The sequence below is a fragment of the Choloepus didactylus genome, chromosome X (genome assembly GCF_015220235.1).
Source record: "Choloepus didactylus isolate mChoDid1 chromosome X, mChoDid1.pri, whole genome shotgun sequence".
Lineage (NCBI taxonomy): Eukaryota > Metazoa > Chordata > Mammalia > Pilosa > Megalonychidae > Choloepus > Choloepus didactylus.
The window spans coordinates 54833056-54857660 of record NC_051334.1 but is presented as its reverse complement, the minus strand read 5'-3'; the positions used below and the strand labels follow the sequence as shown (position 1 = coordinate 54857660).

At 37.1% G+C, this 24605-nt stretch overlaps 1 protein-coding gene across 4 annotated transcripts in view; it reads left to right on the top strand.

Moving 5' to 3' along the window:
* The window catches only part of LOC119523534 (P antigen family member 3-like), a 170454-nt gene extending 146089 nt beyond the window's left edge, over positions 1–24365 (top strand). For all 4 annotated transcript variants that reach the window (XM_037822344.1, XM_037822341.1, XM_037822340.1 and 1 more), the window contains 4 exons: positions 17719–17810; positions 18277–18385; positions 20958–21083; positions 24264–24365. In XM_037822344.1, the coding sequence (XP_037678272.1) occupies positions 17727–17810; positions 18277–18385; positions 20958–21083; positions 24264–24286 (342 nt within the window). In that variant the 5' untranslated portion in view covers positions 17719–17726 and the 3' untranslated portion in view covers positions 24287–24365. The remainder of the gene's footprint in view (positions 1–17718; positions 17811–18276; positions 18386–20957; positions 21084–24263) is intronic.
* The last annotated feature ends 240 nt before the right edge of the window (positions 24366–24605 follow it).

The window sequence follows — 24605 nt, the reverse complement described above, 5'->3', positions numbered from 1 at the left end:
TTCAATCTTTTTAAATTTATTGAGGCTTGTTTTATGTCCCAGCATATGATCTATTCTGGAGAAAGTTCCGTGAGCACTAGAAAAGTATGTGTATCCTGGTGATTTGGGATGTAATGTCCTGTATATGTCTGTTAAATCTAATTCATTTATCAGATTGTTTAGGTTTTCAGTTTCCTTATTGGTCTTCTGTCTGGTTGATCTATCTATAGGAGAGAGTGATGTGTTGAAGTCTCCCACAATTATTGTGGAAACATCAATTTCTTCCTTTAGTTTTGCCAGTGTTTCTCTCATGTATTTTGTGGCACCTTGATTGGGTGCATAGACATTTATGATTGTTATTTCTTCTTGCTGAATTGCCCCTTTTATTAGTATGTAGTGGCCTTCTTTGTCTCTCAAAACATCCCTGTATTTGAAGTCTATTTTATCTGAGATTAATATTGCTACACCTGCTTTCTTTTGGCTGTAGCTTGCATGAAATATTTTTTTCCATCCTTTCACTTTCAGTTTCTTTGTGTCCCTGTGTCTAAGATGAGTCTCTTGTATGCAACATATTGATGGTTCATTTTTTTTTGATCCATTCTGCGAATCTATATCTTTTAATTGGGGAGTTTAATCCATTTACATTCAACGTTATAACCGTGAAGGCATTTCTTGAATCAGCCATCTTATCCTTTGGTTTATGTTTGTCATATTTTTTCCCTCTCTCTATTAATATCCTTAATTGTACCCATACCGAATCTCTTTAGTACTGAACCTTTCTCCAAGTCTCTCTGTCCTTTCTTTGTTTCTCTGTCTGTAGGGCTCCCTTTAGTATCTCCAGTAGGGCAGGTCTCTTGTTAGCAAATTCTCTCAGCATGTGACCTGAACAAACAGTGGCTCAGACGTTTTGAAATGATTTTTATATTTGATTATTTATTATAGGTATAATTTATTCAGGCATTGTCCTTTGGAGGTTTATGTAGTAATTTTGGGAGCCTAGACGTTCTGTCATGAGCATTCATTCTTGTACATTTAAACCTGGAAGAGATGCAGCAGTATTCTATTTTTAATAGCAAAACTTGGAAGTGACCCAATTATACATCAACAGGATAATACATAAATAAATAATGTTATAGTCACACCATGAAATACTGCATGAATCAAGCGACATCGTCAAAATGTTAAGTGAAAGAAGCCAGATATAAAATAGGACACCCTATATGAGTCCCGCTATACAGAGCTCAAAACAAAACTAGTGTTTAGGCATACATACACCTGTTTTAAAACAGCTTTATGGAGAGAAATTATTCTCACCTGCTTGATTGGCAATTTTTTTTTTATTTTTAAGCGTTATCATACAGTGAAATTGACTTTTGGATTGTAAAGTTCTATGAATTTTTTTTTATTTTTTTATTTTTATTTTTTTTTCATTTTTATTGAGATTGTTCAGATACCATACAATTATCCAAAGATCCAAAGTGTACAATCACTTGCCCCTGGGTACCCTCATACAGCTGTACATCCATCACCACACTTAATTTTTGTTCAATTTTTAGAAACTTTTCATTACTCCAGACAAGAAATAAAGTGAAAGATGAAAAAAGAAAAAAAGAAAAGGAAACTCTAATCCTCCCCTATCCCTAACCAACCCCCCTCAATTGTTGACTCGTAGTATTGGTACAGTACATTTGTTACTGTTTATGAAAAAATGTTGAAATACTGCTAACTGTAGTCTATAGTTTGCAATAGGTATATATTTCTTCCCTATATGCCCCTCTATTATTAACTTCTAATTGTATTGTCATACATTTGTTCTGGTTCATGGAAGCGATTTCTAGTATTTGTACAGTTGATCATGGACATTGCCCACCATAGGATTCAGTTTTATACATTCCCATCTTTTGACCTCCAACTTTCCTTCTGGTGACATATATGACTCTGAGCTTCCCCTTTCCACCTCATTCACACACCATTCGGCGCTGTCAGTTATTCTCACATCTTGCTACCAACACCCCTGTTCATTTCCAAACATTTAAGTTCATCCTAACTGAACATTCTTCTCATACTAAGCAACCACTCCCCATTCTTAAGCCTCGTCCTATATCTTGGTACCTTATATTTCATGTCTATGAGTTTACATATTATAATTAATTCCTATCAGTGAGACCCTGCAATAATTGTCCTTATGTGTCTGGCTTATTTCACTTAGTATATTGCCCTCGAGGTTTTGTCATCAACCCATTTTTTTTTTAATATGGTTTTGTTTACTCACCATACATTCCATCCCAAGTAAATAATCGATGGTTCTCTGCATGGTCATACATTTATGTGTTCACCACCTTCACCACTATCTATATAAGGGCATCTACATTTCTTCCACAAGGCAGGAGGGAGAGGCAAAGAAGGTAAAGAGGCCAAAGAAAGAGGAAAAAAAAATGACAGCTAGGAAGCAGCAAAAGGAAAAATAACCTTAAATCAAAGTAGAATAAAGAATCAGACAATACCACCAATGTCAAGTGTCTAACATGCCTCCCCTATCCCCCCCTCTTATCTGCATTTACCTTGGTATATCACCTTTGTTGCATTAAAGGAAGCATAATACAATGATTCTATTAGTTACAGTCTCTAGTTTATGCTGATTGCATCCCTCCCCCAATGCCTCCCCATTTTTAACACCTTGCAAGGTTGACATTTGCTTGTTCTCCCTCGTAAAAGAACATATTTGTACATTTTGTCACAATTGTTGAATACTCTAGATTTCACCAAGTTACACAGTCCCAGTCTTTATCTTTCCTCCTTTCTTGTGGTGTCTCACATGCTCCCACCTTCCTCTCTCAACCATATCCATAGTTATCTTTGTTCAGTGTACTTACATTGTTGTGCTACCATCTCCCAAAATTGTGTTCCAAACCACACACTCCTGTCTTCTATCACCCTGTAGTGCTCCCTTTAGTATTTCCTGTAGGGCAGGTGTCTTGTTCACAAAGTCTCTCATTGTCTGTTTGTCAGAAAATATTTTGAGCTCTCCCTCATATTTGAAGGACAGCTTTGCTGGATATAGGATTCTTGGTTGGCGGTTTTTCTCTTTCAGTAACTTAAATATATCACACCACTTCCTTCTTGCCTCCATGGTTTCTGCTGAGATCCGCACATAGTCTTATTAAGCTTCCTTTGTATGTAATGGATTGCTTTTCTCTTGCTGCTTTCAGGATTCTCTCTTTGTCTTTGACGTTTGATAATCTGATTATTAAGTGTCTTGGCGTAGGCCTATTCATATCTCTTCTGTTTGGAGTACGCTGCGCTTCTTGGATCTGTAATTTTATGTCTTTCATAAGAGATGGGAAATTTTCATTAATTATTTCCTCTATTATTGCTTCTGCCCCCTTTCCCTTCTCTTCTCCTTCTGGGACACCAATGATACATACATTATTGCACTTTGTTTCATCCTTGAGTTCCCGGAGACGTTGCTCATATTTTTTCATTCTTTTCTCCATCTGCTCCTTTGCGTGTAGGCTTTCAGGTGTTTTGTTCTCCAGTTTCTGAGTGTTTTCTTCTGCCTCTTGAGATCTGCTGTTGTATGTTTCCATTGTGTCTTTCATCTCCTGTGTTGTGCCCTTCATTTCCATAGATTCTACTAGTTGTTTTTTTGAACTTTTGATTTCTGCCTTATATATGCCCAGTGTTTCCTTTACAGCCTCTATCTCTTTTGCAATATCTTCTCTAAACTTTTTGATTTGATTTAGCATTAGTTGTTTAAATTCATGTATCTCAGTTAAAGTGTACGTTTGTTCCTTTGACTGGGCCATAACTTTGTTTTTCTTAGTGTAGGTTGTAATTTTCTGTTGTCTAGGCATGGTTTCCTTGGTTATCCACATCACGCTTTCCCAGACCAGAACAGGCTCAGGTGCCAGAGGGAAGAAATATTCAGTATCTGGTTTCCCTGAGGGTGTGTCTTAGAAAATTGCTCCACCCTGTGATGCCTCAGGTCACTGTGCTTTTCTGCCCAGCAGGTGATGCCTGTTAGCCTATAATTCTTGACTGGTGTGAGGAGGTATGGCTGTGTTCCCCCAGGCTCTGGGGTCTGGTTCTGAATGGAAAGGGCCCCACCCCTTTCCTCCTAGAGAAGACAGACCCCCCAGGTGGAGGTCATTAGCATTTATATGGTCTCTCTCTCTCTGCTTTTGCTGTCTCCACCCTTCCCAGAGTCACAGCCCTGGAAACTGAATATGACTGGGGCTTTCTCCACTGAGCCAAAAAAGAAACAGATAGTCCCCTTCAGACCCAGTCCAAGGTGACCCTCCGGCTCTCCAAGGTCAGTCATCACCCAAAGCCTCTGTTTTTTGGGGATGCGTACCTGTAGTGAGCAGTTCACACTCGCTGCTTAAAACCCCAGTTGGAGCTCAGGTGAGCTATATTCGCTTGCTGGGAGAGAGCTTCTCTCTGGCACCACGAGGCTTTGCAGCTCGGGCTATGGGGGAGGTGGTCTCACGACTTGGATCTGCAGGTTTTACTTACAGATTTTATGCTGTGTTCTTGGGCATTCCTCCCAATTCAGGTTGGTGTATGATGAGTGGATGGTCTCGTTTGTCCCCCCACAGTTATTCTGGATTATTTACTAGTTGTTTCTGGTTTTTTGTACTTGTTCCAGGGGGACTACTTAGTTTCCACTCCTCTCTATGCTTCCATCTTGCTCCTTCCTCTATGAATTTTAACAGATTGTAGGTTTTGTAATCACCACCACAACCAGGATACAGAACAGTTCCATCACCCCAAAGAGCTCCCTTCTGCTGCCTCTTTATAATTGCACCACCTCTCACCCCTAAGACCTGGCAACCTCTGATCTGTTCTTAGTCACTTTACTTTTGTCTTTTCAAGGATTTCATATAAATGGAATGATATATCATAGAATCATTTGACAATGGCTTTTTCACTCAGCATAATGCCATTGCGTTTCATCTAAGTTATTGAGTGTATCAGTAGCTCATTCTTTCATTGCTCAGTAATATTCCATTTTATGAAAGTGCCATAGATTGTCTATCATTCCCTCATTGAGGGACATGGGGTTCTTCCCCATTTGGGGTGATTATGAATAGAGCTGCTACAAATATGACTTTTGTAAGAACATAAGTTTTCATTCTGGTATTGTAAATACCATAGGGGTCTTATTGTTTCAAAACCATTTGTTGAAAACACTAGCCTTTCTCCATTAAATTTCCCACACACATAAGGTCAATTGGTTTTTCACAAAGGTGCACCTATCTCTTTGCCAATACTGCCTTGTATTTTTTACAGTAAATGTATAGTAATTTTTTAAATTGGTGTTAGACCTCCAAGTTTGCTCTTCATTTTCAAAATTATTTTGGCTATTCTAATTTCTTTGTCATTTCCCCTAAATACTAGTCTCAGTTAGTCTGAATTTACAAAAACTCCTTCTGGTGTTTTAATTGAAACTTCATGTGATCTATAAATCAATGTGCAGACAGTTAACATCTTACCTTTATTGAGTCTGTCAACCCATGAACAGGATTATGTCTCTCCATTTATTTAAGTTTACTTTTATTTCTTCCATAAGTATGTTTTTACCATACTGCACATGTTTTGTTAGATTTGGGGAGAGCTATTATAAATGTTATTGTGCTTTTTTCTTAATTGTGGTTTCAAATTTTTCCTTGCTAGTATATAGAAATAGTCTTCACTTTTGTGTCTTGTACTTGTACTCTGCAACATTGCTAACCTCACTTATTAGTTCTTAGAGTATTTGTTTTAGAGATTCGAAAGGATTTTCTATGCAAATTATCATTCCATTAGCAAATTGGAGCAGTTTTACTTCCTCCTTCCCATTCTGTAAGCCATTTATTTCTTTATCTTGCTTTATTGCATTGACTAGGACTTCCAGTACAATGTTGAACAGCAGGAGTGACAGTGTACATCCTTACCTCATTCCTACTCTTAGGGAGCTAGCATTTAGTCTTTCTCCATTAAATATGATGTAAGATGTAGGTTTTCTTGTAGATGCTCCATATCTGGTATGTTCCTTTATATTCCTATTTTGATGACTGTTTTTATCATACATAGTTGTTCAATTTTGTCAAATGATTTCTCAGTATGACTAATATGATCATGGGTTTCTTTTTCTTGATATGAATCACATTGATTGATTTCAAATATTGAGCCAGCTTTGCATTCCCAAGATATACATGATCATGGTGTATTATTCTTTTTTAATATTATTAAATCCAATTTTCTAATGTCTTGTGGATTTTTGCATCTATGTTCATGAGGGAAATTGGGCATTAGTTTTTAATTCTTTTTCTGCCTGTCTGATTTTGGTATCACAATAATGATGACATTATAAAGTAATTTGAGAAGCATTCCCTCTTTTCTTTATTTGAAGAGATTGTGTAGAATTGCTGGTATTTCTGCTTAAATGTTTGGTAATGTTTGCCAGTGAAACCATCTGGGCCTGAAGATTTCTTCTTTTGAAAGGTTTTCTGCTACAAATCTGACTTTCTAAACAGATATACTTGCACTCAGATTATCTCTTTATTCTGGGGTAAGCTTCAGTAGTTTGTGTCTTTGTAGGAATTATTCCATTTCATCTAAGTTGCCTACTGTACATGGGTAGATTTAGTCATAGAATTATATTATTATCCCTTAAAATTTTGGGCTTTATACCTTATTTCATTTCTGATGTTTGTACTTTGTCTCTTCTTCTTTTCTTTCCTATATTCTTTCATTCCTTCTTTATTTCTTGATGAGTCTGGTTAGAAGTTGAAAATTTTATTATCCTCTTCAAGGAAAAAGCATTTGGTTTCATTAATTTTCAATTTTCTTTGTCTGATTTCATTCACACTGATTTCTTTTATATATATATATTCTTTATTTTATTGCTCATCTGCCCATACACTGGATAAAGGGAGTGTCAATCACAAGGTTTTCACAATCATACAATCCCACGATAAAAGCTATATAGTTAAACAATCATCAAGAATCAAGTCTACTGGAGTACAGTTCAACAGATTGAAATCTTCCATGGAGTGGTGGCACACACACAGGTGAGAGAGAAGGCAGACGGAGATACAAAACCACTGTTCCAGAGTACAGTTATATGGGACAGAATTACGCCAGGAATGGCTCTTAAATAACAGTTAAAACTCAGGAATAGATATGACTGCTGTAAAATCTTACAATCTTGGAACCTTTACAGTAAGCCCTATTGGACATTCTGCACTCCTGCATTGTCGATTGCCCAATCTCTGCGTACGTTCTATCACCTGATAACCTATGCTCTTGAATTCAAGTCTCAGCATTTGCTCATTATACTTAGTTTATATTAGTGAGGCCTTAATATATTTGTCCTTTCATTTCTGATTTATTTCACTCAACATAATGTCCTCAAGATTCATTCACCTAGTTGCATGCCTCACAACTTCATTCCTTCTTGCAACTGCTCAATATTCCGTTGTATGTATATAGCACATTTCATCCTTCTGTTCACCCATTCAATGTACCCTGAGGCCTTTTCTGCATCAATTGAGATAATCATGTGGTTTTCTCCCTTTGATTTATTGATGTGGTGTATTACATTAATTGATTTTCTTCTGTTCAAACACCTTTGCATACTTGGAATAAAACCCACTTGATCATGGTATATAATTATTTTAATGTGTGGCTGGATTTATGTGCAAATATTTTGGTGAGGATTTTTGCATCTATATTCATTAAAGTTATTGGTCTGTAATTTTCATTTCTTATAGTATCTTTGTCTGGCTTTGGTATTGGGGTGACATTAGCTTCATAGAATGAGTTAGGTAGCTTTCCCTCCTCTTCAATTTTTTTGAAGAGTTTAAGCAAGATTATTATTAATTCTTTTTTGAATGCTTTGTAGAATCCACCTATGAAGCCCTCTGGTCCTGGACTTTCTTTTTTGGGAATTTTTTGATGACTGATTCAATCTCTTTATTTATGACTGGTTTGTTGAGGTCTTCTGTTTCTTCTTGAATCAATGTTGGTTGTTCGTGCTTTTCTAGGAAGTTGTCAATTTTGGCTAAGTTTTCTAGTTTGTTAGCATATAGCTGCTCATAGTATCCTCTCATTACCTTTATTATCTCTCTGGGGTGAATAGTTATGTCCCCCCTCCCATTTATGATTTTATTTGTTTGCATCCTCTCTCTTCTTTTCTTTGTCAGCCTAGTTAAGTGTCCATCAATTTTTTTTTCTCAGAGAACCAAATTCTGGATTTTTCATTTTCTCTATTGTTTTCATGTTCTCAATTTCATATATTTCTGCTCTAATATTTGATATTTCTTTCCTTCTGTTTGCTTTGCTTTGGGTTGCTTTGCTGTTTTTTCTCTAATTTCTCCAGTTGAGCAGTTAAGTCCTCTATTTTTGCTCTTTCTTCTTTGTTAATATAGGCATTTAGGGTAATAAATTCCCTCTCATCACTGCCTTTGCTGCATCCCATAAGTTTTGGTATGTTGTGTTCTCATTTTCATTTGCCTTGAGATATTTACTGATTTCTCTTGTAATTTCTTCCTTGACTCACTGTTGTTTATCCTCCATATATTTGTGAATTGTCCAACCTTCTTCCTGTTATTGACTTCCAACTTCATTTCATTATGATCCAAGAAAGTGTTTTGCATAACTTTGATCTTTTTAAACTTATCGAGAGCTGCTTTGTTACCCAACATATGGTCTATCCTTGAGAATGATCCATGAGCACTTGAGAAAAATGTGTCCTGCTTTTTGGGGTGCAATGTTCTGTAAATATTAGTTAAGACTAGTTCATTTATTACACTATTCAAAATCTCTGTTTCCTTATTGATCCTCTCTCTAAATGTTCTATCTATTGATGAGAGTGGTGTAGTGAACACTTCAAATATTATTGTACATGTGTTTACTTCTTTGCTCTTTTCTGGTTGTTGTTTGCATGAAATATCTTTTCCAGCCTATCACTGTCAACCTATATTTGTCCTTGGGTTTAAAGGGTATCTCTTGTAGACAGCATATAGATGGGTCATTTTTCAATCCATTCTACTAGTCTATGTCTTTTGATTGGGGAGTTTAATCCATTAACATTTAATTTTATTAGTGTAAAGGCAGTACTTCATTCTACCATTTAGTTTTTTAGATTTTATATGTCATATCTTATTTTTCCTTCTCTTTTTACCCTTACTGATAATCATTATTTCTACATTATTCTCCAAATGTCTCTCTCTTTTCTTTTCATATCTGGGTGTAGCACTCCCTTTAGTATTTCTTGTAGAGTTGGTCTTTTTTCACAAACTATCTCAGTGTCTGTTTGTCTAAAAATAATTTAAAATCTCCCTCATTTTTGAAGAACAGTTTTGCCGGATATAGAATTGTTGGTTGACAGTTTTTCTCTTTCAGTACCTTAAATATGCCATACCACTGTGTTCTCACCTCCATGGTTTGTGTTGAGAAATCCACACATAGTCTTATTGAGCTTCACTTATATGTGATAGATTGCTTTTCTCTTGCTGTTTTCATAACTCTTTTTTTATCTTTGACAGTTGACAATCTGATTAGTAAGTGTCTTGTAGTAGGTCTGTTGGGATCTATTCTGTTGGGGTATGCTGCACTTCTTGAATCTGTGAATTTATATCTTTCATAAGAGTTGGGAATTTTTCAGTGATTATTTCTTCTATTGCTCCTTCTTCCCCCTTTCCCTTCTTGTCTCCTTCTGTGGCACCCATAGCATGTATATTTGTGCACTTCTTGTTGTCCTTTAGTTCCCTGAGACCCTATTCATATTTTTTCATTCTTTTTTTCTATGTGTTCTTTTGAGTGTAGGATTTCAGATGTCATGTCCTCTAGTTCACTAATCCTTTCTTCTGTCTCTTCAAATCTGCCGTTGTGTGTCTCCATTGTGTTTTTCATCTCTTCTATTGTGCCTTTCATTCCTGGAAATTCTGCCATTTGTTTTCTCAAGCTTTTGAGTTCTTCCATATGGTCACTCAGTGTCTTCTTTATATCCTTCATCTCTTTTGCCACATTTTCCTTCAACTCATGGATTTGATTTAGAATATTGGTTTGAACATCTTTAATTAGTTGTTTCTACTCCTGTATTTAATTTGGAGTGTTAGTTTGTTCCTTTGACTGAGCCATATCTTCATGCTTCCCGGTATGACTCATGATTTTTTGCTGGTGTCTATTCATCTGATTTCCTTGATTTGTTTATTCCTCAATTCCTTTTCTCTCTTTTACCTAGGATTTTCTTGTTGGCTGGCTTTATTCTCTATCTGTTCTTTGAAATTCAATTCAACTTATTCTAGACCTCTAACACAGCTACTGTTTAACTGAGCAGAATTTTTCAGCTCTTGTTTTTTTGGTTCTTGCCCTGTCTATATGGAAGATTTTTTTGAGGAGGATCTCCCCAAATAGGATCAACCCCAATCAGATTTTCCCATACAAGAAAGGCCCAGCACTCAGTAAGAGGGTGTAATCAGTATTAAGGGTCCCTAGGGATGAATTCCAGCAGAGTGCCAGTCTTTCCTGTGAAGCCTCTTAATTCTGTGCTTTTTCTGTCCTGCCCAGCAGGTGGGGCTTGTCAGCCAGCAGCTCCCCACCAGCGTAAAGTGTTATGGTGCCTTTAATTCTCAGTAGATCCCGTCTGTTTTCAGGGGCATTGTTGAGACAGAGGCTGAGGCAGACGGTTGGCTTAAACTGTTTCTGTTTTCCAGGCCCTGGGGCCTGAGTTCTCTGAATGAGAGCTGCCACATATGCTGGTCCCTTTCCCCACCATTTCTTGGGGAAGATACACCCTTCAGGGAATTATCTCCTTCACCTGACTAGTTAATTTGTCTCTCAGATATTCCTTAACTCTGCTCTTGCCTGGGGCACTGCTGACAACTGAAAAAGTTTGCTGGTTTCTTTAGCTAAAGACTAAAAATATCCTTTTCAGAGCCAATACCAAATCCCCTGGTTCACCAATCAATAGCTAGATTTGATACCTCATTGTATGTGTCCCTTTTCTTGGGACACAACCCTTTTCTCATAAACTGCACACAGCCAACTCCAAAAGCCTCTTTTTCCCCCCATCAGCTCCACCTCCCCTCTGCTATGGAGAGAACTCTGGGTTCCTTTTGTGCTTTCTCTGGGGTTATCTGTGCTTGGAGCTTTTATTCTGCAGTTCAAATTTGTTAATTAAATCCACATTGGAGCCTGGTGGTGCTACCTTCTCTTGCTCCTAGTAGTGACTGCTTATTTTTCCCATGGGAAAGTGATTCCAGACCAGTCTGTCTTGCTAGTGAGAGAGGGCCACAGATTGGGTCTGCGCTGTGATCTTGGCCCTTCCACCCATTCCAGACGGGTGTACAATGTGTGCCTGGCCATAGAAGTTCCCCAAACAGTTGTTCCAGAGAGTTCCTGGCTATTTCCTAGCTGCCTTAGAGGACAAACTAAATTCAACACCTCCCTATGCCACCATCTTGCCCTGCCTCTCTCCTCTCATTGATTTCTGCTCCAATTTTTATTAATTCCAAGAAAAGGCTGAGATGTGAAGTGAAGGTTCATTTCAAAGATCAGCCACAGCCATGAAACACTGATGCTTAGGATGATTCTGTGGTTAATCATGGCTCTTGACTACTGAGATTCAAGTTTTTCTCAGCTAGTAAAAGCCCTCTCCAGGCTTGGCAACCAGAGTGAGAGCCAGTGCTAAGTTTTAAGCTACCCAAGCAAGCTGTCTGGTTTGGAGTGAAGACACTATTAGGTTAAGGATGGCTGAAAGGATAAGAGGCACATGGCTATCCTCAGATGAGGGGCTCGATTCTTTTAGGTGAAGGGAAGATATTTGCCCTGAGTCTAGATATTGGTCTAGTCTAGGCTTGCATGAAATGGAGTAGTTATGCAAGAAGAAATGAAGGATGAGGAGAGATGTGGAAAATAGATTGAATTACACACATCACATGGGTTAAATGGTCCCCAAGAAAAATCCATGATTTTATGGGATCTAAAAGGTCATCTGGTCTCATCACTTACATCCACTATTCAAGAAAAGGAGTAATGTGAGATTAATTGAAGCATCTGGGTAGAAATGCCACCTGGGGTCCTGGAGATTTCTGGAAAGAAGCACTTCCCTACACTTTCTTACCTTTGTTGTGACTCTCACACTGTGTTCATTATGTTCTGTCTTCTTGTGTGTTTTGAGGTTGGTATTCTCAAATGCATGTCCATCCTGGGAAGAGTCAATGTTTTGGGAGAAAACCTTGCTACCAATGAGATTTGGTAAAACTCTTTAAGGTTTCCTAAGTTGATGGTTAAAACTTGCACATTCTGGCACTTTATTAAGATATATAACAATTGCAATATAGACTGTAAACATTGTATCAATGTTAAAGTTCTTCAACTTGATAACTGTACCTAATGTGATTAAATAAGCAAATATCCTTGTTCTTAGGAAATGTACATGGAAGTATTATGTGATCAGGGAGCATGATATATACAACCTAGGCTCAAATGTTTAGAAAATTGATAGAGATAGATAGATAGATAGATACACAAATAGAGAACATGATACAGCAATTTTGGCAAAATTTAAAACTGGTGGATCTGGGGCTCTGGGGGTGGGGTATGTTGAAGTTCTCTGTATTTGTTTTGTATTATTTTTGCAATTGTTATGTTTGATATTATTTCAAAATTAAAGTTTAAGATAAAAATGCCCCAGGCAGTACAGGCAAAAATGCCCATACCTTTTTGAGACTGTTGTGTTATGGAGATAAGTGTGTTTATTAAGGCATATTACACCTTTCCTCTTTTGCCTTCACTGGCACAATTGGGTATCAAATGATATCTATCCAACTATGCTGAGATTGTGACTCCCAGCCTCACCTGGAGCACCACTCCTCTCATGGTCTATCTGGAGCACTTTCCTTAATATCTGGATGCCTACAGATTCAGAGAGGGAACAGAAAGTAAATGCATCTGCAATAGTTAGACCCAACCCTTCCCAAAGTAAAGCTGCAAATAGAAGTTGAGATGCAGATACAGGTTTTTGTAGTAGTTAGTTCAGAATTAACTGGGTTGGATTTGGTGACTCAAAATAGAAAGGTGAAAGTGAATGCACATGTGAGAAAACACATTAATAGGGGATAAACAGAAAAAATTGAGTTTTCTGACCTTGATTTTCTGCTAAAAGAATAGAATTCTCTATTACTGTGGTGATACAGCTATGTGGTCTGAGGTCTATAAGGGAAACACTGAGCAGAGTGGCAAGCAACCATGGCCCTCACCTTTCAGAGATCAAAGAAGGTTCTTATCCCTGAGAGTAGTGCTTTGGACAATTTGGGAAGCTTCAAAGCCACCCTCTAGCAAAAGTACCACTGCTCTTCAACCTCCTAATCAAGGTCATTGGAGCCACCCCAAAAGTGCTTATTGATCTGAATAACTATGATGGTAACATTGTGTGTGTGTGTCGGGGCAGGGGTGGCGGGAAGCATATCAAAGAGGGACGGGGAGACTTCATTCAGTTAACAATTATTTATCAAGCTCCAGCTTGGCTATAGTCATTGTGCTGGGTGTCTGGGGAGACAATAATGAGAAAGGCAAGAAAAGACATGTCAGTGCCTTCATAGAGCTTATGTCAAATTGGAGACAGTGGTTAATCTAAAGATGACACAAATAAATGTAAAATTTTCTACTGTTATTGGCATTACCAAAGACAGCCAGTCCAGGGCTTGGGAAGAAATGACCTTAGCAGGACATTTAAGGAGGTCTTCCCAGGAGAGGCAACACTTGAGTTGAAATGTGAGGATACATAAGAGAAAGGAGACAATATAAATTGAAAAGATTGGGATATTTCAGGATGTGAAGGATACCCAAGACTGCCAGATGGACAGGAAGATGAAGCTTTGCTTTTAATGTTGTTAGAGAGGTAGACGGGTTAGACCAAGCCTTGAAGGCTTTATCAAGTTATGTAATCTTTATCAAAAAAGCAGTGGACAGGCCTGCATTGTATTGTTTCAAATAAAGGTAGGGTAGGGGTGTGTGTGTGTGTGTGTGTCTGTATGTGTCTGTGTGTGACACTAAGTGGATGTGAGAGTTTTAGAAGGATGTTTTAACAAAGAGAGAGATGGTTTGGACTAGAGTAGATGCAGTTGACATGGAAAGAACTGAACATATTAGACAGAAATTTGCAAGATAAAATGGAAAGAACATGGCAAGGATTTAGACTTGAAGTGAGGAGAGGGGGTTGTAATGCTTAAGGACAGTTTTCTGGGTTTGGTAATAAGATGCATGACGGTGTCATCCATTGGCATGGGAAAAACTGGAAGAGGACCAGGTTTGTAAAGAATCCCAAAATAAGCCTTTTCTTTAATGAACTCATAGCCTAAATGGAATAAAATAAACAATATTTAAATGTTTCCCTTAAAGTTTCCTTTTCCTTTAGAAAAAGTCAGGTTTATTTAGATTTAATTTATATACAATAAAAGGTAACTTTTCTAAGTGTACAGCTTGATGAGTTTTGACCAATATGTAGTCATGTAATCACCACTACAATCAAAATACAGAAAATTTCCATCATTACAAAATGTTCCCTTGTGCTCATTTCAATCAATCCCCTTCCCCAACTCTCAAATCCTGGAAACCACTAATATGCTTTCTGTCCTGTAGTTTAGTGTTTTCCAAAGTGCCATTTACATGAAATCATATAGTGTGTAGCCTTTTGTGTCTACCTTCTTTCATGTAGTGTAATGCTTTTGAGATGCTAACACATGCATCAGTAGCTTAGTCTTTTTCATTACTGAATAGTATTCCTTTGCATGAATATACCTCACATTATCCATTCACCACTGGGTGGACACTTGGGTTGCTTCCAGGTTTAGCTGTTAGGAAAACAGCAGCTATAGAGATTTGTGTACAGGTCTTTGTGTGGACATATATTTTCTTTTCTCTTGGGTAAAACTCTTTAGGGGTAGAATTGTTGGGTCATATGGTAAATGTATGTCTAACTTTGGAAAAAGGTGCCAGACTCTTTTAGTATGAGTCACATGATTGTCTTGTGGAATCAGCTCTATGATGATCTCATAAAAGTTATGATTTAGTAGATTAATGGGCGTTTTCTCATTGTTAAGGTGAAAAAAATTTCCTTTCAGTCTTCCTCATCTATGTGAGTATGGAATGTTCCTTTTTTTAATATTATAACTGCTGGTACTTAGAGGAACACTTAAATATTTGAATTAAGATATAACCCAGGTATTGCAAACTATTCATCCTGGCTAATCTGGTCCATAGCATGTTTTGTATGGCCCATAAGATAAGACAGAAAACACAAATTACTAATAGGAATGAGAGAGGCGACTTCACTATATATTCTGAAAGGACAATACTGGAATATTATGACCAACTTAATGTCAATAATTTTGACAACTTAAAAATAGCAACCCCTTAGACCATCATTTCTTTGTGGCATACTACCTTGAGACTTTTAGTAACAGTTAAATTCCCCCACTGTTGCCCTGATCACTTGATGTGACATCACAAATTGACCCACACACTACATTTCCTTTATATATTGTCTTCTTCATAGATTGACAAGGGATGTTTATATTTGGAATAAAGATGCAAAATATGAAAAAAATTATGTTAAACAAATAACAGAGGAACAAGGCAGATGACAGGTTTTAAGTATTTCCTTTCTTGTTGGAATTGTGATAATGAAGACTTAAGATGATATCTGTAGAGAGGGAAAAAAAACCTAAACTTACATTTAACAAGTAAAATGAAATAGATATCTTTAAAATTCATCCCTAATTATAGATAAATTCTCAATAATCTAATCCCTGGGACCATGCCAGTAAATCAAAAGGGACAGGATTCTACTCTTAGGTTAAAAAAAAAAAAACCTCTTGCCAATTTACTGTGACATCTCAGCTGAAAGTGGGAATTGGCTACTGGACTGAGCCTCCAGTGATGAGGCTGCAGAAGTTGACAAGGCTGGCATAGCATGGGTTTTGCCCCTCTTGCTCTATGGTGGCACTAGCCCTAGAAGTCAAGGGCCCTTTGGAGACAATGGCCTCCTAGGCCCTAGCTTCCCAACAGTTACATCCCATCATACCCTCTTCCATATAGTTGCCTTCTTTTCATCCCTCCTTCTTCCAAGGTAGCTTTATATCAGACTTCAAAATCTGAAAGAAAAATCCCTCCTATTCTTTCTCCTCTGAGATGCTTCTAAGACTCTGTCAAGGTACTGCTGTCTCCCTTATGGCCTTCTACAATAAAGTCAGCTTTCTCTTATGAAAAGGTGCCTCCTTGATAATTGGAGGAATACAACACATTATCAACTATTACCACTGCTATACACTTGATGACAATAGCTGAGTCTAGATCCTAGGGCCACTGTCAATGGATATTTCTGACTGAAGAAACAAGGCATAATCAGGGAAATCAGAGTTTAAAATATACAGTAATGCAACAAAAAAAAGTAAAATAAAAAATTGTGAATGTATTATTCATGGGAGTGCACAAGGTCATAGCAACCATGACAAAATACAAGAAGCAAGGAGGGAAATGACTGGATAAACATATATAAAACTAGGTATTCAAATTCCTGTCCCAGCTGTTCTTCCTGAGACACATCCTTTTCTCTGACCCCAAAGTTCATGCTGCCAGAAGTTAGGTAGTGCGGGAAAAAGAAACAGGCCTAGGAAGGCCAGTACATCCGGGTCTCCAGCGGCGGCAAACAATCTCTCTGTGACGCACATGGGCTCAGTGCGCAGGCCCGTTGCCGCGCATCCTCCGCAATCTGAACTGAGTTCGGTGTGGTTTGGGTTCCCGTACCTACCATCGTTGCTCTTTCTTCAGTGCTGAGAGTCACCAGATAGGTCTGCAGATCATCCCTTAACGAATTTGTGTGAATGAGAGTGGGGGAGTGTCAGCAGGCTTTGCGTGGGTCTGGGCTGCGCAATCTTTGGCCTCGCAGGAGGAAGGTCGTCGACGGTCGTTGTCTTTCTCCTCACTGACAACGCCACCGCCCTGACCGTTGGTGTCGTGGTGGGGCCGAAACACGAGGATGGCAGGCCGCACACTGGAGGGGGTTAGGCGAAGTGGAGCCAGTCTTGGGCGGCACTGTTTGAGTTTTCTGAGTGCCGAGGCACCTGGAGCGGGCTCAGAGGCGAGATACCGGTGTCCTCAGTGGGTTCCTGTGGAGGGGGCTGGTGGGCGGTGGTGAAAGGGCCTGTTGCCTGGAATGCTCTGGAGTTGGAACTGCGTCTCTGAGATCTGTAGTGTGCCAGGCAGCACTGCCTGGTGATGAAAGGCCACAGGTGATCTTTATCTCAACTGTTCACCTGTGCCATAGTAGCGCGGAAACAGCCAGAGCCAATATGTAAACAAATGAGTGTGGCTATGTGTTCTGATAAAAAATAAATTTGGGGGGACAAAAGAGAGGGAGAAAAAGCCTAGTAATTGAACATGTGCCAGAATTAGTCATTACTCAGGTTTTAATTCTCTGTTGGTATTTTACTAAATGTCTTCATCGTGGGGAGTCCAGTTGTGAAACCAAGTCTCATCCAGAATCCTGTGCCTTTTACCATGTGCTTTAAGGTGATTCCTCTGCCAGCTTGGTTATGACAGAAACAGTTTGCTTTGCAAACAGCCATATTTGGTGTGAACAGAAAATACACATGCTTATAATTGCCCTGGGAAATGTTTAGGTATTTTCAAAAGATATAGACCTATCCTTGGAAGTGCATTTTCCAAATCACAATTTTCTATTTTCAGTGTGAAATATGAGTGGGAAATTCATATCCACACCCAAATCTGAAGAAAGAATCAATGATCAAGACCCTTCCCAGCCTGCTGGACCCGGAGTTGTGAGTGTTTTAACAGTTGATATTTTCCATTAGCAAAACTTTGTTATTGAGAAGATGGTTTTGAACAAATATACATACACTGATAAAGGTCTTTCATGCTAGTAACAGGTGATTATTGAAACTCATGATGGAAACATTGATCCAGGGTGGTTACATCATGTTGCTGGGATGGTTATGCCGTGTGCTCCCCAAAAATATGCCTTCTGACTTCCTTGTCATTCTTATTGACAACAGATGCACACATCCATCCCAACGTAGATTAAAATAGCTTCCAAATTCTTGACATAGCCTCTCTGTGGGAAGAGTAATTTTATTAAGAATAAACATATAAAATCATGTTGGAAAAATATCTTTAGACTTATTTGTGATTGGATATATATGCGTGTGTTGAATAGCTACATGCGTGTGATATATATTATTGATATATATTAATAACAAAACATTTTATTTGTACACTCACCCCTAGGCCGAGCAATCCAGTGATGAACAACCTGAGCATAATGAGCCACCAACCGAAAGCCAGGATGTTCCACCTGGTCAGGAAATAGAGCATGAAGGAGCACATGCATGCCAAGGTGAAGGGAGGCGGAATAAGAATGCCTATTGTGGGAGGGGTGTATATGTACGTCATGCATTATAACATACCAGTAATAGGAGGCAAGAAATCATTGGATAGGGATCTCAAACATTGCCTGAAAATGGGTTGGAAAAGTGAGGATATTATAGTTTGTAGTTTTAGTGCAGTCCCTTGCTATAATGAATTTTCCTTTTTTCTTCAAGGCTTATTTCATGTTCTTGAAAATGCAGTCCTTGCCAGACCTCTATACTGACAAATCCAAGGAAACTTTAATTTTAGTCATAAAATAGCACACTATTTAACTAGTCAAATTTGGCCTCCTTGAATGGCCCTATTAGTTATTGTATCCAAAGCTTAAGCAACTTTTAATAATGTAAGTAGGGGGTCAAGTCAAATATGTCATAAAACCTTTAGTAAAGCCTGGTTACACGGACATGTTAACACCATTTTATAAATGAGAAGAATGAGGCTCAGGGATTCTTTCCTACCAAAGAGCACTGGAGACAGAATTTGTATTTCATTCCAAACATTGAGTTCTTCTTCCTAGGTATGGCTGCAAGCAAAAAATGTATAATTTTGCTTAAAATGGTTAATACACAAATGTCTGCACAGTAAGGTAGCTCAGTGGTGCCACAGGAATAAGTCCGTTTTAATGTAACAGGACAGAGACTCCAGAAATGAACTCAACTGATAGCCACCATTTCCTTTGATTGATCATTTTTATGTGGTAAGTTAATTCAGGATACTGGCATATAGGTGGCTGGTTTAGTATGACTTTTTAATTGCCTTTAAGGAAATGCTGAAATCCATTTATGGTTAGAAAAATTAAAAGAGTAAGTAACCTATGATTATCATGAAACAGAAATTATTTCTTCCAGTCATGGTGTTTTGAAGCAGAACAATTTCATAACTCAGGCCGTGGATTATTTTAGCAATTCACTGCTAACAGGTTTACGGGATATCACTGACAACTGTGCCAATTAATTTATTTCCATCCCCACTCTTCTCCTTCTCGCCGCCTGATAGTAATTTTGCTGTTATTCACAGAAAATTTGCTGTTATTTTGGTATTTCATTCAATGTGAGATTCATTTATGGCAAATTACGAATAGGGCCTTTGGACCTAAATATAACTTAAATATATCTTAATCAAATAAATTTCTGGTTATCCCAGTGGAAGATGGTGTCACAACTATAACATTTGGCATGGGTCGGCAAATCTATTCAGCTACTTCTTCAGAAAATTACATTTTAAATGCAATTAAAATCCTATCCATGGTGTAAATTCCAGATTTCTTAGCTAATTTCTCACTGTTCTTAATATGCTAGGGTAAAGTGTAAAAAATGTAGATATATTGTGGTTCATCTTTAGATTGTTATTTAAAATGAAAGCTTCAAAATACAGAAAAACAAATATATGAGTTCCATTCCTACTTGCTTTTAATTTTGTGAAAATAACTCGTCTTTCTGAACCACAATCTAACTGTCATATATGTTTTCATATATTTACTATTATTCCAAAAAACTTGACATTTTCTGAAAAGTTACAAGAATAGTACCATTAACTCTCATATACTTTTCGCCTAGATTGATCATTTATTAATAGTTTTTTCCGAATTTGCTTCATAACCATCTGCCTGCCTTCCTTTCCCTTCCCTCCCTCGTCCCTTCCTGTACCTGAGCCTACATGAGAGTGTGAGCTCTCCTTCCCCCTTCTCTTCTTCCCTCCATATATATAGATAGACAAATATAGTTATATATTGTTTTTATTATTGTTAATACTGAATCATTTAGATTAAGTTTCATATACTATGACCCTTTACTTTAGGTGTATTTGTACCCAAAGTACAAGGAAAAAGTATTTCTCTTAATTAACCACTGTGTAATTATCATATTTAGGAAAATTACAGTAAGAAAGTGAATCGATTTAATTTAAACTGTATTAAAAATACTTAGTTGTCCCAATAATTCTCTTTATACGTAAATATGTATCTCGCTAGATATATTTCTTTAGATAGATAGAAAGATGCCTTTAGCTATCATGTCCATTTAGTCTTCTTTAATCTGGAACAGTTCTTCAGACTTTTATTTTCTTGCGCGACATTGACATTTTTGAAAAGTCTGACGACCCTTGTTTTGTAAAAAGTTCATCAGTATGGCTTTTAGAGGTATTTCTAAGACTTTTTATCACTCAACAATTATTGGCCCTTACTCATGCCATGTAATATTCTAGGATCTAGGGGTATAAAGAATAATAAGAGACTTAATTTCTGCCTTTAGCTCACACTCCAGTCAGAGACTCAAACAAATCACTGTTTTAATGTCATAAGTACAAAAGGAGCAACTAAGTTGTCTGGGAGCTGTCTTGGGACAGGAAAAGGGTAAAATCTGAAAAACATTGCTTTCCTTTTTGCTAGAAACAGACTCCTAAAATAATGCTTTTGGGATTCTAATAAATTGCATGTATTATCACACTAGCCTACAGGCTTTTATTTCATAGCACTGAGGGACTGAACAAATATTTATGTTTCATGTTTTGCTGTTTAAATTGAGAACCTTATTTTTTTAAAGGATCTGACCTGGAACATGAACTCCAAGAACTGACTCAGCCAAAGACTGGGGGTAAACGTGGGGATGGTCCAGACATCAAGGGGGAGATTGTAACAAATCTGGAGCCTGTTAAAATGCCAGAATCAGGTATAGTATCCCTTAAGAATGCAATTGAGTGGGTTTCTGTTTTCCACAATATTATGTCTTGAATAATATAGAGATAATATTAATGCTACTTGAATAACAGAGATCAAATATAAGGATTTTTTGAAAGGTCGTTCAGATCCCAAATTCCTGACTTACAGACTATCAATTATAGAAATAAAGTGGGTCAAAGCTATATTGGATTGTAAAATATGAAAGCTTTTTCTTACATTTTAGTATAGGTTCTTTAACCAACAGTTAGTAATTTTCAGATACTTTTATAAAGGTCTGATTTTAACAAATACATAATATATTTGTAATAAATAAACATAAATTTGCATGATGTATGCTGAAGCACTGAAGTAGGTTTTAGCACCAGCTCTACATAATTTGTGTGACTATAGGTAAATCCTTCTAAACCTATCTTTGTTCTTATAGAAATACTGAGTCAAAATCAGGTATATCAAAAATCATTTTCAATACTGATTTTTGCATTCTCTGGTTCTGTTGATAAGAATACAGAGATAATCTGTTTTGCATGATTTGTGTATCATAAATCATCAAACCCTAGATTGGATCAAATTACAGCATCTGAATTTAGGTTTCTTGCTACTAATAAAATGAATGTACACCCTGCTTGATAATGGTTTTTCTATATGGAGACCTGAATATGTGTTCTTAGATTCTGTCAATTTCTTAACTCTTCTAGCTCTTAAAGAATAATTGCATATTTATTTCTTCCTCTAGTGAAGGTTAAATGACTGAATAATAAAATGACAAGAGAAAGTCTACTTTCTCGTTTCTGTGACTTACTAAGTAGGAGTAGTATATGTAAGTCAGTGATGCTCAAGGTGAGTGTAAGATACAATTTCTACGCATGTCCCCTATCCCCACAGTCAGTCATAATGAGCAACTATTTCTAATAAAAATGGGGACAGCTTTAACAATGTCAAAAGATCCATATTTTACGTTTCTGCCTTGAGACATCAATTGATAGCATTTGAAGTTCAATACCATAAACGAAGTACTTCCTGAGTAATCAACTTAAGTATGTTTTACATAGGTGTTTTCCAAATTACTGATCATTAATTACACGAGGTTCTGAATTTAAAGAAAGCACGTGATGTTTAGAGAAGAAATTGCCTTCCCTTGGTCTTCTAAATGTTTTCACACAACATTCCTGAAGCATTGTATTAGAATATTTAGATAAAAAATAGTTTTCAGGCTACTTTCAAGAACTTATTGAACACGGCTAAAGTGTACTCATAGGAAGATCATATCATTAAATCCATATGTTATTAAAAAAAGAAAAAGATAATTACATGAACATCCAATATAAAAAGTTAGAAAGAAGAACAACTGAATAAACTAAGAGTAAAGAAAGTGGTACTTAGTAACAGACAAATATGACTCATTAGGAAAAGGAAAAATAACACAACTAATAGCTAATTCAAAGAGATTGTTGTCCTTTAAAAAATCTTTGAATAGAGGATTGTTCTAGTTTGCTAATGCTGCAGAATGCAAAACACCAGAGATGGATTGGCCTTTATAAAAAGGGGGTTTATTTGGCTACACAGTTACAGTCTTAAGGCCATAAAGTGTCCAAGGTAACACATCAGTAATCGGGTACCTTCACTGGAGGATGGCCAATGGCATCCGGAAAACCTCTGTTAGCTGGGAAGGCACGTGACTGGCGTCTGCTCCAAAGTTCTGGTTTCAAAATGGCTTTCTCCCAGGACGTTCCTCTCTAGCAAGCTTGCTCCTCTTCAAAATGTCACTCACAGCTGCACTGAGTTCCTTCTCTTTGAGTCAGCTCATTTATATGGCTCCACTGATCAAGGCCCACCCTGAATGGGTGGGGCCACGCCTCCATGGAAATATCCCATCAGTTATCATCTACAGTTGGGTGGGGCGCATCTCCATGCAAACAACCTAATCCAAACGTTCCAACTTAATCCCCACTATTATGTCTGCCCCACAAGATTGCATCAAAGAATATGGCTTTTTCTGGGGGACATAATACATTCAAACCGGCACAAGGATCCACAAGTTTATATAATCTTGAAGAAAATGACAAAGGCCAAATATATACAATAAAAAATATGAACAAGACACTAACAGATATTGAGTATATTATATAATTAAAAGGGAATACATTCTTGAACTCTAACCTAATATTTTCAAAATCTGGATGAAATGGCTGATATGCTAAGAAAACATACATTATTTGATGTAGCCTGCTAGTAACTGAATATCTAAACATCACAAATACCATAGAGGGACTTTGAAAAATTGTCAGAGTTGTCCCTCAAATACACTTATCTTTTAGAAACAAAAAATAATCTATATGTCTTTATAGTTGGCTTTCCTAGGTTATTCTTTCTCTCCTTTCTCCTTTCCTTCCTTCTTCCTTTGTTCATTCATTCCTTCTTGCCAGACTGAATAAAGGTACTATTTCTCCTTCACATTTTGTGTCATCTATGGTGGTAATAACTTAAAGCAAATGTGACCATATAATTTATTATATAAACTAGAACATATTTAAGGGTGTGAAAAAGGCATTAATTCATAATTAAACAAGGACAGCAGATAAAAATCGGCAAATGTTTACCCTACTTGGGGGTAAACTAGCCCCAAGAAACATTTTTGCACTTTTCCACAATAGAGACAAAACGAATGTAATCCTGGCCTTTCTATTTGCTTCACTTAAGCAGTTCCAAATATGACATAATTATTTTAGCAATCCTATATTCAGAATGTTATTTCAAGTCAAAACATTTAAATGACACACACACACACACACACACACACACACACACACACATATGTTTATTAGAGATTTTGTTTGGTTGGATTTTTACTAAAAATATACCCAATTTTTGCCTTGTACTGAAAATTGCCTTTAAATAAGTTCATTTGATTTAAACTATTCTGAACTTCAACAGTTTCTTTGTTTCCTTGTACCACTGGAAAGAGTGATATGTTTACAAAATTTTAACATGCCTGAAAGTCTACCTTCAAAGTCTATACAGAGGTTTAACTTGAAGTAAACCAGAGGATCACCTTAGGGTCCTAGTTTTAGTCCATTGTACAAAACCAAAGCTCTAGTATACCGTATATATTTAGTGTCATCTTAAAATAAAGTTCTACTTAGTAATGTTCCCAAATATGTTTATATTGCAGGTGAAGGGCAACCTCAGATTTGAAAAGAAGACAAGGTGAAAACATGCATGCTGTTCTTCTTATGTTGGAAATGTGATTCTTAAAAGTCTCTCAATAAAGACTAATGCTTTTCTCCAAAGAAGTCTTGCACATATTTTGCTGAATTTATTTTTAGGTGTTTGATGATATTGAAAATTGCATCATTTTCTGAAATTTTTGTATTCTGGTTAGGCTGGTATATTGAGATATGATGTTTGCAGATTTTCTATTCAGCAACCTTGCTGAAGGTGTTTATTAATACCAACTATTTTTCTGTAGATCCTTTTTTTTTTTTTTTTTTTTTTTTTTTTAAATTCAGTTTTA